Below are 15,016 nucleotides of genomic sequence, written 5' to 3'. Positions count from 1 at the left end.
TCATGATTGTAAATCATCATTCAGGAAGATTGAAGTTTCCCACAATAAAGCTGATAACAGGATAAGGAACAGGAGGAATCACAGAGGACCATGCTAAGCATCTTTAAGTTGTCAGCTAAGCAGTGTAAATGGAAGGGAATCAGCATGTCACTCCCAATGCTTTGGTGACAAAGTAATCCAAATTCGTCATCTCTGACACATCTGCTTGACTGCTGAGCATGAGCTCTGTTTCTTAGGACAGGGGGTAGGAAGAAAGATGGGGAAAGCTCCCAAAACCAAAGCAAGTGATCCTGTAAACATTATCAGACTTCACTACCTCATGGAAACAAATTCAAGTAATGGCTTCAGAAAACAAATGGCCAAACACCAGTTTTAATCTGCATTAAAACAAACTACTTGTAGTTTCATGACGTTTCACAAGTTACATAATTAAGAAAAATGTGTATAAAAAGCTCTATATACAAAATAAATTGATAGAAATGAGTGTAACAAATGTGTTCAGTACTAAATCCCTTCATGTGCAGCTGCTCTCTTTGGTGCCACTTAGGGATAGAAGAGCCTCTGAAGCTGCACACATTGCTGTTTTTTAGGTACTGTGAAAAGACATGTTTGTGAGCTAAAAGTAACTGCTCTTTGGAACCTCTCTAAATGCACACCCAAATCCCCCCAAGGACAATTTTAGAGGGTGTCCTTGGAGAACATACACTATGAAACTCAAAGCTGTTGTGGTTTTGTCATTATTTAACTTTTAAATAAAAATCTGGTCAGTCAGTGCACCAGATCCAGGCAGATTTGCTCAATCTGTGTCGTAGCCATCGCATCTTGGTAAATCTGCCAGACATTAATACTGCTGCAAACACTGCAGTTTTCCTCCTCTTGGGGCTCTGCTTAGCTACAACTGGACCATACTCCAGTTAGATCATGAAGTCTTTGTCTGCATCCTCAGTGGTATTGAAATTCATCCCAACCCAAAAAAATGATTTATAATTAATAAAGAAGAACCACACAAGACCAAAGGAAAGAAACAGTACCTGAAAACTGTGAATATTCAGCACTCTGGAGAACAGGACCAGTTTGTAAGAACAGCATACCAAGAGTAACTTGGTACTTGCAAATTCCACACTTAAGAGGCAGCTTTAACAAAAATATTACCATGATTTCTACTTAAATCACTAAAAATAGAAGTACCCAAGCTTCCTCTAAAGTAACCCTCAGATTATTTAAAATGGAGGTTTTTAATCACATCTGATTTATATCAATACAGCCTCAATACTGTAGGAAGTCAATTAATGTCAAATCAATTAATACTCCTCTTCCTGCCTTCCTCCCATAATACGCCTTTGGTAGGCACAGCAATGATGTGTGTGTTGCACACTCTGTGAGTAAATAACAGTCAGAAAAAAACAAGTATTGTGTAGCTTTAAGTAATTTCTATTTGTGGATTTTCCTGCCTCATATTCACAGGGACAGGTTTTTTCAAGACATTTCAGAAAAATGAAATCCTCCCCTGCATCAGGCTTCTGTTTTCACACTGTGAATTTAAAGCCATTTAAAAAAAAATTTGAGTGTATGTAGATTTTTTTTTAAAGAGAAAAGCAGAGAGAAACAAGAAAGCAGTTTCTAATCACAGCCAATGTCAACTATCCTACAATAACTACTACGTATTGCTTGTAGTAGTCATTACTTTAATGAATCTAAAAGCTTAAGGGCTGCATTTTTAATGGCAACCTAGGTATTTTCAAGACTCCCTGACACAGAGTGGGCTAAAGCACAAAACCAACATTTACAATACAGCCCAACACCCTAAACAGTTATTTTCTCAGGATCCATCCCCCTTCTGATCTCCTGAGCATGGGCCAAAAGTACCCCCTTCCTGCAGCCCTTGCCTCTGCTAGCAGGGACACACGTATGGCTGCTTGCAGCCCAGCAGCCAAAGAATCACCCTGCTCCCTCATGGACTTCTGGCACAGCACAGCCCAGCCTAGGGAGCACTCAGGACAGAATCCAAAGGCAGAGGATGTTATCCTGGCTGTCTTAGCCATGATACTTCCCCCAAAGGCCAGGCCTGCCAGGAAAACCTAACCCCTCTATTCTACTGGCTGGCATGCCCTTAGAGTTCAGCAGTACAATTCCCTTAGAGAACTTAATTCCTTTAAATCAGTCTGGGGTTTCTCTTAGTCCCCAGCTCCCCAGGCAAAGAAACCAAAAGGGGTTGGGGTGGTGAATGCGGGAGAATCATCTTTTAATCATTTTACTACACTTTGTATTTGTGAAAGTGACTTTCAGTAATACCTGCTTTTATACCAACAGTAACTCTGGCCTCAGGATCATCCTAAACCCACTGCTCTCCTTTTCTTACCTCAAATATGAGGAAAAATCTGGGACAAAATATTCCTGTGATCTGCATAAATACTTAGAATTGTCAGTTCTTCATGAAAAGCCACAAAAATGTCCAGATATACAAAGAAGTGGTTTCAGAAGAGCAGCACTTGCTAGAAAATGCACATGGAGATAGCACAGTCTGTTTACTTGCAGTTTTTCCTGTAGATTCACTATCCTGACTAAAGAAATCAAACAAGTTGTCCTGATGTTGGATTACAGGATACATACATTCATGGCAGGGGCATATGATGCACTTTGGGGAGCAGGTGGGGGCAGCAAAGACCATATTGCCGAGTTTAGTGATACTTAGGATTCTGACATACATTTTGCTTATACTTCTGCTAGATGATGCCTGTGCATGGATGTATTATTTCAGCTATAATACATGGATGCAGTAAAAGCCAAGACAGTTCCACCAGTGTTTGGGGCTGCAAATTTTGGTGTTCAGAACAAGCCATTTGAACATGCAGTCTTCCTTCTCTGTTATCTTCCCCAAGAAATCTGGCTGGTGCAATACTGCTGAGAGCTTATGTTAAGATGGGCACTTCTCACTTAACATTTGAGAAGAAAAAGCAAAACCTTTCAGATCAGAGTGTAGCAAATGCTTTTGTAAGTTTTGGAATTAGCAAATGCAAAATTTCTTGTACAAAGTTTGAAGAAACATTCTGCAACTTTTATAAAACATGCAAGTTTGGACCAATGTTTCTGTCTCAAGAATATCCAACAGTGAAATCATAAGTTCTCAAAGAGTTCTTGTTCCAGAAGATTAATATTTAAGAAAAATTTATTATATCCAAAGACAAAAAATACTTATTTTAAACCTTACAGTATACTTGATACCTTAGTATTTCCATCATTAACATATTTAACTCAAGTAGCAATCAGTCTGGGAGACAAACCAAACAGGTTTTTTTGGACTAGATCATCAATTTAACTACTACCTTCAGTCTGTATCAAAAGGGCTCATGTCTCTTTGTAATCAGCAGCAGCGGAACATCAGAAATCTTACAGACAGAAAAATAGTATTTGCCACTTTTTCCAGGTGCAAAATTCCAATACCACCCAAAGATGAGTTAGCAGTCTTCTCTGTAGAGAAGTGAGGAAAAAAAACCCCATGTTGTTTGCTGTAGGTCTTGAGCCAAGAATGGGATGGACTTGATTTCTCACACAGGAAACACATTTTGCCTTTTGTAAGCAGGTACATTGCTGCACAAAGCCATCAGTCTTTAGCAATTTCAGCATCACTTAAACTGGACTTGGAAGTGGGAGACTAAAGGATGCAATTTTTCAGTGTGCTAACACAGATCTATGATCTAACACTAATCTTAAGTACCTGATATTTGTACTTTAGAACCAATAAAACCTTGTGCCTTTATTAAAAAGATAAAACAAAAGTATAAAACAGTATTTATAAACCCATGGAAAAAGCAGTACTCTGCTGGTTCTGTCTCTAGAAACACACAACTGCAATATGATTTTTCTCAGGGGTACTTGACCATTTTGTTGCTGCCTTACACAGAACACAGCAAACAGTAACAGAAAATGTAAGAACTGTTAATTTCTTTTTGGACTGTCTTTTCCTTGTATGCTGACTGACAATTGTTGGAAAGTAATAATCCATCTTTTTTTCAACTAAAACCCAAGTTTTCTTCTTTGAGCTCTGTCCTTGGTATAGTTAAATAAATCAAGTTAAAATGATGAGGAAGCTCAATCCTATAGCAAAAAAGCAACACCCAAGTTAAAGGCTTTTATGTTGTTGGCATTGCCTAGCTCCAAAGCACAGCTAGTAGAAGGAAACCTCAGTCCCAAAAGACTTGGAGAGCTGTGATCATGGGGTAGACTGGTTAATAGGAAGAGAGGAGAAGACATCATCCAGTCCCTTCCCCAACATCTGGCATCTGAACTATGTATACTCCCACTTCAGACTTGCTGACCATGCTCTAGGCTGACTTTTTTTTTTCTTCCTTTTCCTTTTTTCTTTCCTTCTGTGCTCTGGAGACCTGCTATGGAAGTGACTTCTGCAGTGCCTAAGGTATGAAGTTTGCCCGTGAGGAGGTAAGAGTCTCTGCAATTTACCCCCACCACTGCAGCATAAAAGAAATGCATAGTTCCCACTCTGGACCTTGTGCATCCAAGCAGGGCACTTCTGGATCTGGCCCTTTGGTAGCAGTATGTAATTCAGTGTTGCATAAATGCACATTAAGAATCTTAAGGCATCTGTCTTAACTTCCCTGGTCTGCAATAGTGCTTACAAGAATCCATTGTACTGTGCAGAAACTTGAATTTCTTATCTCTTCCTAAAATGTTCATGTTCCATTTTTTCCTGCTCAACTTCTTCCAAACAAAATTAAGTAATATTCAAGCTCAAAATGGGTTGCAGAAACCTAGTGAAACAAAAAAAGGTAATTAATAGAATTATCCAATTAGCTTTGAACAAACAAATCATAGTGCATTACACAAATGCACCTGGGTAATATGATTTACAGACTTCTGATTAAGGCAAGTAGTTAAGGCAACTGTAGCTCAGAAATAGCCTTCTGGGAGGGTGTGGGTTTTTATTTCATACTTCTTATGCTTTGGAAGTTTATCAGTGCTAAGAACATCAATCCATCACCACTGATCTGCATCTGAAGTATTCTGGATCTCTGACTGGCAATTCAATTTTTGAATTAATTTGATAGATGTGAGGACACAAATGGTATTTGCCTAGGTGAAGCTGAGGGACTGGCCTTCTTCTGCAAATCAAGCTCTGTACACCAGAATCAGCCATGACTTTGCTTCTCCTGTGTGTTATGGGCCCAAAATTCCAAAATACAACTATTGGCTTGTTACAGGGATTTATGGAAGTGCATTGAACAGATCCTGGATCTCACAGCTACTGTGTAGTTGCTTAGAAATGCAGGACTGGAATGAACCATTTTGGCCTAAACTGTGATCAAATCCCACTGAACTCAGAATGGTTCAAACACTGTGTTACTGAGTTAATTTAAGGTAACACATACTCAAATGCTTTTGCATTGGGTGCAATTATGCACTTTTATTTATACAATTTTTAAAACTAGTGTAGGTTGGGCAAATATAACACAAAGTACAAATTCTTCCTTTATTAAATCTGGCCTCATTTTAGGAAGAGAGGGAGGATAGCAAAGAAATTAATCTCAAACTATTACCAATTAAATGTCTAGCTTAAAACAGTCATCCATGCTCCCTCTCTAGGTCAGTGGAAAGAAAGATTAGGACCTTTCTGTAATACCCTATCAAAGGCTGCTGGGATGAGCTGCTCTCAGAAACTTCTATTCTGCTCCATGAAGAACAGAAAAGCCTTCGTGACCTATTTAGATCAGATTAGGTTTTATATAGCTGGAGGCTGAAAGGAACCCCTTGCTTGGGATATTCTTTAGCACATTTATATAACATTAGGAAAAGTTGGAAAGGGGAAACTTACCATTGGTGAGTTCTCATGGTTGAGTAGGTTTTTCAGAAGTTCTAACTAACTAGTCTAATCTTGGTTTTGTATGAGTTTACACTGAGCACTCTGACCAACATGAGGCCAAGCATCACACCATCACCCACAAAGGCCTTTTAGAAAGATTTTTTTTTTCCTTAAAAACAAACCAACTCCCTCCAAAAACTATAATTTTAGGTCAGAAGGCTCCTTAAAAAAATAAAAGGAAAGGAAACAAAAGTAATCCTAAAATTACTGAGCTTACCAAATTCAAATGTAGTGTTTTATTTCTGATAAAAATGTGAATTACTTGCAAAAACATCACCCTCACCACAAAAACCACAACAACCAAAAAAGAAAAAAAAAAAGAGGCAGTAATGACTCAGCTATAGCTTTTACAGCTGTTAGTTGACCAAATAAGATTTGTTTGTCTTCCAGACAGAAAAACTTAATGGTAACTTATAAGCTCACCACAGTAGAAAGCCAACATAAATGAAGTCTAATTTAGTCATTGGAAATACACCAAAAGAACTTTCATATATGCACCAGAAGGTGCTGTATTTCCTATATGCAAAGTGCATACAGAGCACTTGAATGCAGGAAACACTCCAGAAGATCACTGTCAATTCCAAATGTGACAGAGCAGTCTGTATGCAGAGACCTGTATTCACTTACTGATCTTCCTTCCTCAGGCACATGCAGCTTCCTAAAGAGCAGAACATGGCCCACCAATATATGACTAAGAAAAAGCCATTTAAGGAGATCTTCCTCAAGACAGTGTTTCATCTCAGAATTGCATTTAGCATCAGATTCTTTTCCCTGGTCAGGTAACAAATCCAGCACTACCCACTTTAATCTAAATTACAGGATTAGTCTGACTCATCCCAGGCCTAGCCAACCCATGTTTCCTGCACTACAGCATTACTGCCATTCTTGTCTTCTCAACAGCCACTCTGAATTTTGTTTATACTTTGTTATTACCCATCCAACATCAGAGGACTCCTCTGCATTCCGTGACTAGTTAATTTTTGACTTTGAGATGTCAATTTTATTCATACATGTACAGCAATCAATTATGTTAGTCTTACCTGTTTCTCATTGAGATGGTTGGTTAGTAATTAGCTGAGATCAACTTTCCAATGAAACTATAATATGCTTTTTTGCACCTAGAATGTGAGAGAATCTCAATTATGTGTTTTTGCAGATCTGCATAACAAATAGCAAAGATTTCAAACCAGAAAGCACATTGACTATGTTGTGCCTACTTTTACAAAAATATTTTCCTCCCCCTTACCAAACATAATAGATCCCAAATCTCAGAACTGAAGTGCAAAAGTGGAATTATTTATCCATATACCATCCACTACCATAACACAAATAATATTGGAGCAGAACATGAGATGCAAGTTAGCCTTAATTCTAAACATCCTGACTCTATTCCATGGAACACAGTTTCTTCTATATCACTCCAGCCAATTCCTAAGGACTTTCTAGGTGTCAAAAATTAAAAAAAAAAAAAAAAAAAAAAAGGAAAAGTGAACCACAAACAAAACCACTACCTGATTTCACATTTTCCTCTTCAGGGCCAGTTTCCACCCACTGACAATCACCAGACAGCAACCGATTTTGTGATTCACTGAGTGGTCGAGTGGTGACAGAGCTGAAAAGTAAGCAAAGTCAACAAGAATTCTGTAATACCAGTAGTAGCAGCTTCAGACATTCCTAGAAGAGTGAAGTTATTTAAAAGCAAAGTTAATAAGAAAAAACCCTACAGTGCCAACTGGAAATGGCTGCCTGCCCCCAGCCCTAATTCCTCTGCAGGCTTGTTCCAGTCATTAGTCTAAAATAAACCCCTACCTGACACAGGCCACTCACTTCTAATGGAAAAAACCCACAGATTGAGACACAAGAAATGGCACCCTGACAATAACACTGCCACACAGCTAAAAAGAAAAACTATGCAGTTCCATCTGGAAGCACAGCCAAATGCTATTTTATCCCATGCAAATGCCAGGGCCGCCTTCTGAACAATCTTCTGAATGTAAAAGGATACTTTGCTGTTTGCACAAGGGTCCTGTTCTTGTGTAAATTCCACAGGTTATGTTGCACTGGAAGTAACTTCCTTTCTGTATTGCCTTTGAATCCTCTAATGTCTGGTAACTCAGGTTACTGCTGTTGGCAACAACCTTCAGCTTACAAATTCATTAAACTATGTAGAAGACTTCTGAGGTGGCAAATGTAAACAGAAACTGCACACAGAGACTCTTGTCACTTTGAAAATACACTGAAGATACAAAACATGCAAATTTGAGAGGGATAAAAAGTAATGAGCTAAAAATCCCAGCATGAGAGATCTACTTCTCTTGCAAAATGTCTCAGCATTACTTGCTTAAGCATGCTTGAGGAGACGAAATACAAATAATACCTTGTCCTTCAGAAAAAAAAAAAAAAACCCCAAACCAAGCAAATAAGCATTTTTTCCCCCATGGACAATTATTCATTCTTCCCAAGGACTTTTTTGATTGTTGCTAAGAGCCAGTAAGCTCCCTTACTTTCTTTATTACTTCTTCCTTAGAGCCTTATGTTACGACAAACCGAGACATAGTCAGGTTTTCAGTCTTAGTCTATCCTGTCCTTCACTGAAGACTTACAAACTTACTCTGAAGTGACAAGAAGCATAAAGAATTCAAAAACTAACTATAAAACAATATTTTTTTCTCTAGATAACTATGAAACAGTACAAAATCAGTATTTAAGTGCTGTAGCTACCTTTTGGCAGGTTCATTTTGGCTCGAGACTGCAAGTTGTTCTGGATCCATAATCACCAAACGAGTTGGGAAAGTACATCCATCTCCCAAACTAAATGAGAAACAAAGACTCAAATCACTGTTGGTAGCTGACTTAAGTGAACTGAACAAGGACCAAAGGAAGAGGCAAAGGCTACAGGGTCAAATCAATTAGCTGAGGACAGTGCTGAACTCTGGACTTTAGCAAGGCAGTTGTACCACTAAATTAGAAGATCAGTTAATTAAATTTTGGAGCTCAATTGATTCCCACTCTATCACTGAGTATGGATTGCTGTGCACAAGCACAAGTGTGTGGATTTCAGAAACACAGATGTATTTCAGTAGACTGTAGCCCTAATTTTCCCCCAAACCAGCATGTACACATAGCAAGACTCTCTGGTATTTACAACCTCAGAAGCTGTATAATAAATAACATTCTGGTGGCCATACTTTCCCCTTCACTCATAATTTTGAAATTAGCTAAGCCTTATTTTAAAGTTTATCAGGATAAAATGTGGTAGCAAAAGAAATCTAGCCATCTACCGTGGAGCTTCCGTCTTGAATCACATGGTAGTTGAGCAAACACCTGAGTCAAGCTGCTGGTATAACCTCTGCAGTTTGATACCAAGACCTCAGCTTCACAAACAGGTTCAGCAACATTTTTATCTGATACACAGACCCCCAAGAGCAGTGTTGAAACACAGTTTCCACTCCATTCTGCTGAAATCTGGTAGTGGTTGGAGCGTACAGCACATCAGCCTTGCTTCATAAGGCTTGTCTGCAACTCCCTAATGCTGGCTCAGCTGACATTTTAATTCCAGCATTTTTAATCATATCAGATTTTTCCACTCCTGTTTCTTATTTACATGCAATTTCTTAGATGGGTTTTGAATCCTAAAGTGTCATCTACAGCAAAAGGAAAGCTGCCAAGCTTTTCCAGGGCCAAGAGAGGGTGTTTTTAAGCTGATATTGTTAGGATGCAGCTGTTTGAGCTCCTCTGAGTTGCTGATTTCTGCTCTATAATCACTGAGACTACCACCAAAAAGTGTACCATTTTTGCAATATGCTTCTCAAAGCTTTTCAAACTTCTGCATTTAAAAGGTTCTTGTCAACAAGCTCTGTCTTTGAATGAAAATCCTGTGTGGAGTTTGATCATTTTCTCTTGCACATTTTCCCTGCACCAATATTTACTATACTGGATATACAAGTTGGCTTTTCAGCCGTGCTTTATTTTTTAGTAGAAAAGGAACCAAGGTGGAAGTCATGGAATCAATTAATTCCCTAATTCATTACTGTTCAGACTGAATACCTGGTAAAGATAGGAAGTAACCAATACTTCTTTTCATCTCCAAAAACCTCCCTTAGATTTTTGCTGCATCCAAGAGAAAAGCCATTTTTATCAGGACCGTTTCGAAATGTGGGTGCACGGAATGTTTCTGTAAAATAAAAACATGCAATTCTTTAAACCACTAAGGAGTCAGGGAGCATGAAGAAACCCAAACTTCTCTGCTGTGGAGCCAGTTTTGGGCAAGGTGAGGTGATCTTGATGTATATGTTATGGGGGGGGGGATTAAAAAATCTCAAGTAATCAGAGGGAAAAAAATATCACAGAGTTAGTGAAAAATGAGAAAATCGGGTAAGGAGGACAGTAGGACAGTCACCTTGTCAACTTTCTCTCTTTACATTTAACAAAGTCTGAGACAAAGCTAAGTACCATCAGCATGCCAAAGATATCCACATACATCCTTTATTCCTTGGTGACTTGCTCTCTCTTCAGCCTTCTTTGAGCAGACAACTTTCTCTTTTAGGAGTAATTTACCATAAGCACTGCTGGACCTAAGCCCATACAAAAGAGGTTTTTCCACATCTGCCAAATTAGGAAGCTGAATTAAGAGCATTCCGTGCAATCAGAGGAAGATGAAATCTATTACATTAGAAACAGACACACCATGAACTATAGCAAGCCACCACCATTTTTGTACTCAGTCCAGTTGTGCCCTTGGCCAAGAACTGAAAGGAATCATTGCTCCCCCTCCATACCAATATCTTGTCTTTTAAGATCATGATCCAGAAAGCAGATAAAGAACTGTGTGGCCAATTATGACCACTGACTTTTGGGTAAGGAATATGTTGAAGTTTTCTTCAAAGCTAAAAAGAAACTGTGAATATTCCTTACCTGTAGATATGTCAAAGAAAAATAATTCAAATAACTCTCCTATCAACCAATCAAAAAATTCTAGTGAAAAAATTCTAGCCAAAAATTATTTTACTTTTAATCAACCCACTTATTTTTGAGGTTAGAAATTTAAATTCCAATGAAAGATATAAGATTTTGACTTAGTTGTAGAAATACTCATCAGTCTCTGTCCCCCCACACACTGCAAAAACCACTCAAGTGTTTCCTAGCAAGAACTTAAAATACTTTAATTAAATGCACATAGCTTGTTTATGCTGATCAATGCATGATCAATTTAAAATGTTTAGGCATAAGAATATGGGAATCTCTTATTATCTAAGAAATGTGCATCAGTGTTTTCATTTTTATCACACTCTCACAAGCCACTTCCTAATAATAATGTTAGTTTTTTTTGACAGGATTTAAGAATACTTGATTGCACCTAGTTCAAAATGTAGTACATGCTCATGTACAGCAGAGCCTCTGACTTGGCAGGGGATACCCAGCTACTCTAAGTATCAGAGCAACAGAGTGATGAGTAGCAATTGGGTTACATCACACTTTAAATTCACAACAAAAATGCATGGTGCCACAGAGGTCTCAAAAATACAAACAAAAGAAATGAACAGTCATCCTGAATCTGAATGCTTGGCTCCAGCAGAGGATCCCCCACAGGCTTCACCTTCCCTTTTGTTTCACCTTTAATTACTTCCACCAAATATGCTTTTTATTGCACAATATTGAAAAAATCAATATTGATATATGTGATGACATATCACGTAGGCCTCACACTCTCATTTTATTGTCATTTTTCTGGACCAGGAAAAGTTTCATATCCCAGTGGACTGACCTATAGTTGATCTGTTTTTGCCAACTAGCCAGCAGTGGTAGCTGAAGAGTGACAGTATGCTGATGAAGAACATGGCTGCCACAAAGAAAAGGAACAGTACGTGGAACTTTGCATGGGTATCTGGCAATTCATTCTGGGGAGAAAGAGAGAAAGAGATTAATATGTTAACACTTCCCCGAAACTAAGGCACTATTGTTGCTGAACATTTCCTGCCACACCCAGACTGCTACAGGTCTTTCACCTCAGTTTTCACCAAGAAAGAAAAGCAGCAGCTTTTCCTTTCACGTCATGCAAACTGGAAAAGGACAGCATTTAAATCTCATGGGTACCCCTTCCCCCAGTTTAGTACTGTGAGTGCACTTGTTCATCTGTGCTTTTCAAATGCATAGTAGGGGGCAAGGCAAAACATTTTCTATACCAGAAAATCTTAACTGTGCAGCCACAGACAAAGAGACATGGGGAAAATATGTCCAAAGCCACCTCCTCTGAAGGGGAAAAAAGTGCAATTCCTGCCACAAGGTAGTAATAATGTACCTAATTCCTAGCTGGTATAATGAACATAAAAGGTAAATGGCTGTCATGAACAAGTCCTAAACAAGACATGGGATAGATCTTCAATTTTTGATCACCTCTAATGTTTAAGCAACAACAAGCATGTACCTAGCAAAACAAATTTGCCACGTCTGACCAGGTAGAAGTGAATCACCAGAAATCTATGTGGAAAACAACAATTTCAGTATAACCACCATAAAGAAAGCAATTCCCACCCATATCAGATTATCAATTCCACCCCAAACTATTTTCAGACTTTCAAAAGGCCAATGGGATTTGTAATAATACTATTCCAGCTCTATATCCTCAAAATCACAGCAATTTCAAGCAGTTGACCTTTAACAACATTATGAAAGCAGAGAGGCTATTTTTACTCAGCTATTTACTTAGCATTACTGCCATTACTTTTTTCCATTAGTGCATTCAGTGCACCCATTTATCTACGGCTGACTTTCTTTTTTAAGCTAAAGCACATTTCAATTAAGATCGAGTGCACACAGGTATATCCATTTCCCTCTACATGGCTTATATATTTATAGACAACAGATTACTAGTCTCCTTCCTTCTGTGATGATGTGAATACCTGCCATGAATGACTGGACTAGAAAAATTGTAGTAGGAACCACATTTAAACATTGACAGCAATATTGTATTTTACCTTTGGACAATTCTCTGCAGCTTTCCTGTGGCAAAGCTTTGCGCAAAGAAAGACAATTTATTACACACTAGTATTATGTTAAGACAGGGTATTTGAAAACAGCACAGGCTTTGCTAAGAACAAAATGGTTGGTGTGCAAATGTGCTCTTGGATGTGCCAATTTCCAAAGCACATCAGCAGCTTTAGCCCCTGTTCTCCAAGAAAATGAAGAAGTATGCAAGAGCCCACTACTAACTTCCAAGGCATGAAATCTTCTACTGAAGCATAGATGTACTGGAATTCAGATTGTGACTGGATCACTTTCAAGTGGTTGCTCAGCTTGGTCAGCATGACTACACCAATTTCCTTCTTTGCTAGTTGTTTCCATCACAAATAAGAGTTATGTGAATATTCTGTATGATGAAACCATTCACAAAGGTCTGAAAAGCTCAGAATACTCCTGAGGTATCAAGTAATGGTTTATTAATTAAAAATCTTTCTGACTTCAGAATATATCCATTACCATTAGACATAGTTTCAGCCAAAACCATAAAAAATAAATTGCCATTCTTTGCACAATTTTCTTCATTTAAAAGAGATCAGATAACAAATCAGTACAGTTTTTCTTCTTCCTAATTTTCTTCAATACAGAGCAGTTTGTAGGATGTATCTTTAGTATAACACCTGAAATTGAACCAGTGCTTGAGAAAACAAAGGAAGAAACAGGAAAGCTGGGTTCAAATTAGCTTTTAAATTCCAAACTTTATACCTAAAGAGTGGTATCTTGGCTAAGATGCCAACACTTAACTGATCTGTTGTAGGTAAAATGTATGGCTTTTAAATTCCATTAATATGTGCAAAAAGCTTAGGGAGAGTCCAAGCATCTACATTAGAGTCAGGCAGATATACACAGCATTTTCAAAAGTGCTGGCTGCCATCAGATAATTCTACAGTAAGTAAATGACAGCAGAGTGCAGCTCTCTAAACTGCCATTTAAGTTCAGCTTCCTTTTTACTGGCCATTTTGTTACTTATTTACTGACAATTCCTGCAACAGTCCCCTTCCACCTGCAGTGATCCACTGAAATCCATCCTAGCAAAATACTCCAGTTGCTGCCTATTCCTAAGCTTCATGCTGAAGCAAGAGTAACTCTTTCTACCTCAGAGCACACTGCAGTGTTCCCCAGCTGCCCAACTGATTTTTGTAACTTGAATTCCTATGACTTTTTAAAAATTACATATTTAAACAAAATAATTCTCTACAAGGAATTCTCAGGAGCTTATTCTGATGCTAAAAGAGCAGCAGCAGCTTAGTCTTTGTGTGTTCTGTGGGTCAGAAAATCTAGGTTTATTTCACTTGCATCTTCCTAAACCAGCAGCTCTAAAACCTGGAGGATTTTTTGAATTATGCATGAATAATCTGCATGATCCCCAGAGAGAATTTACCTCTTCTGACTACCCAGCTTCAGCCACTGGCTGTAACTTCCTGAATGACAGTTGCAGAACTGAAGCATCTTTCAAAAAAGGCCAATTCTTTACTGGAGAGAAGCATGCAGACTTTGAGTGTGTATAACAAGCTTATTCACAGTGGCGTTCCAGCAGCAGTCCACATGCCCCCCTCATGTGAAAAGAGTGAAACTTCAGACATTGGTTATTTAAGATTGTTAGGCTCAGCAGCAGCACAGAAGCAGAGACTTGCAGGTGAGAGAGCTGCAGAGTTTACCAAAGGAAGCAATTTGCACAACACAGTCTGGACTACTTAGCACACAATAGGCTGAAGCCAGTCACTATTCAAGAGTCCCCTACAAACTCTTTCACAAAGTCATTTGATTGGTATCAGGTCATAAAACCCCTCAAACAAAGAAGTGCTGTCTGAGCTTGATTTGTTCCTCATTTTTCAGTAGATGGGTCTAGCCTAATCTTTGAAAAAAACATCTAGTCTACATCCTTAGTATAGGCAGAAGGAAGGAGTTCTAACTAATGATGTGGAACCACTCCTTTTTTTTAACCCTCCTATTATTAATACAACCAAAGTTTTGCAGAAGCATGTGCTATCCACCCAGGACATGTATCACATCCTTTATTTAGCTATACTCAGTATTGAAAATTAATCTGGAGGACAGTGAAAGACACTGCAAATGACTGGAAAACATAATGGCTTCAAGGAGGTGGCAGTGCAGCAAAAATAG

At 38.4% G+C, this 15,016-nt stretch overlaps 1 protein-coding gene across 3 annotated transcripts in view; it reads right to left on the bottom strand.

Annotated features, from left to right (window-relative positions):
* Positions 1–3,148: 3,148 nt before the first annotated feature.
* The window catches only part of ZDHHC20 (zinc finger DHHC-type palmitoyltransferase 20), a 45,863-nt gene continuing 33,995 nt past the window's right edge, over positions 3,149–15,016 (bottom strand). For 2 of the 3 annotated variants that reach the window (XM_064717508.1, XM_064717491.1), the window contains exons 8-13: positions 11,640–11,772; positions 9,923–10,049; positions 8,597–8,686; positions 7,387–7,487; positions 6,916–6,993; positions 4,630–4,766 (exon numbers count right to left, since the gene is read on the bottom strand). In XM_064717508.1, coding sequence (XP_064573578.1) covers positions 6,956–6,993; positions 7,387–7,487; positions 8,597–8,686; positions 9,923–10,049; positions 11,640–11,772 — 489 coding nt within the window. In that variant the 3' untranslated portion in view covers positions 4,630–4,766; positions 6,916–6,955. Of the gene's footprint in view, positions 4,767–6,915; positions 6,994–7,386; positions 7,488–8,596; positions 8,687–9,922; positions 10,050–11,639; positions 11,773–15,016 lie in introns of all 3 variants that reach the window. The other variant, XM_064717500.1, reaches the window with a different exon arrangement.

The sequence above is a fragment of the Zonotrichia leucophrys genome, chromosome 1 (genome assembly GCF_028769735.1).
Source record: "Zonotrichia leucophrys gambelii isolate GWCS_2022_RI chromosome 1, RI_Zleu_2.0, whole genome shotgun sequence".
NCBI lineage: Eukaryota > Metazoa > Chordata > Aves > Passeriformes > Passerellidae > Zonotrichia > Zonotrichia leucophrys.
Note: the sequence above shows the minus strand (reverse complement) of the source record. Positions and strands in the feature narration are given on the sequence as shown.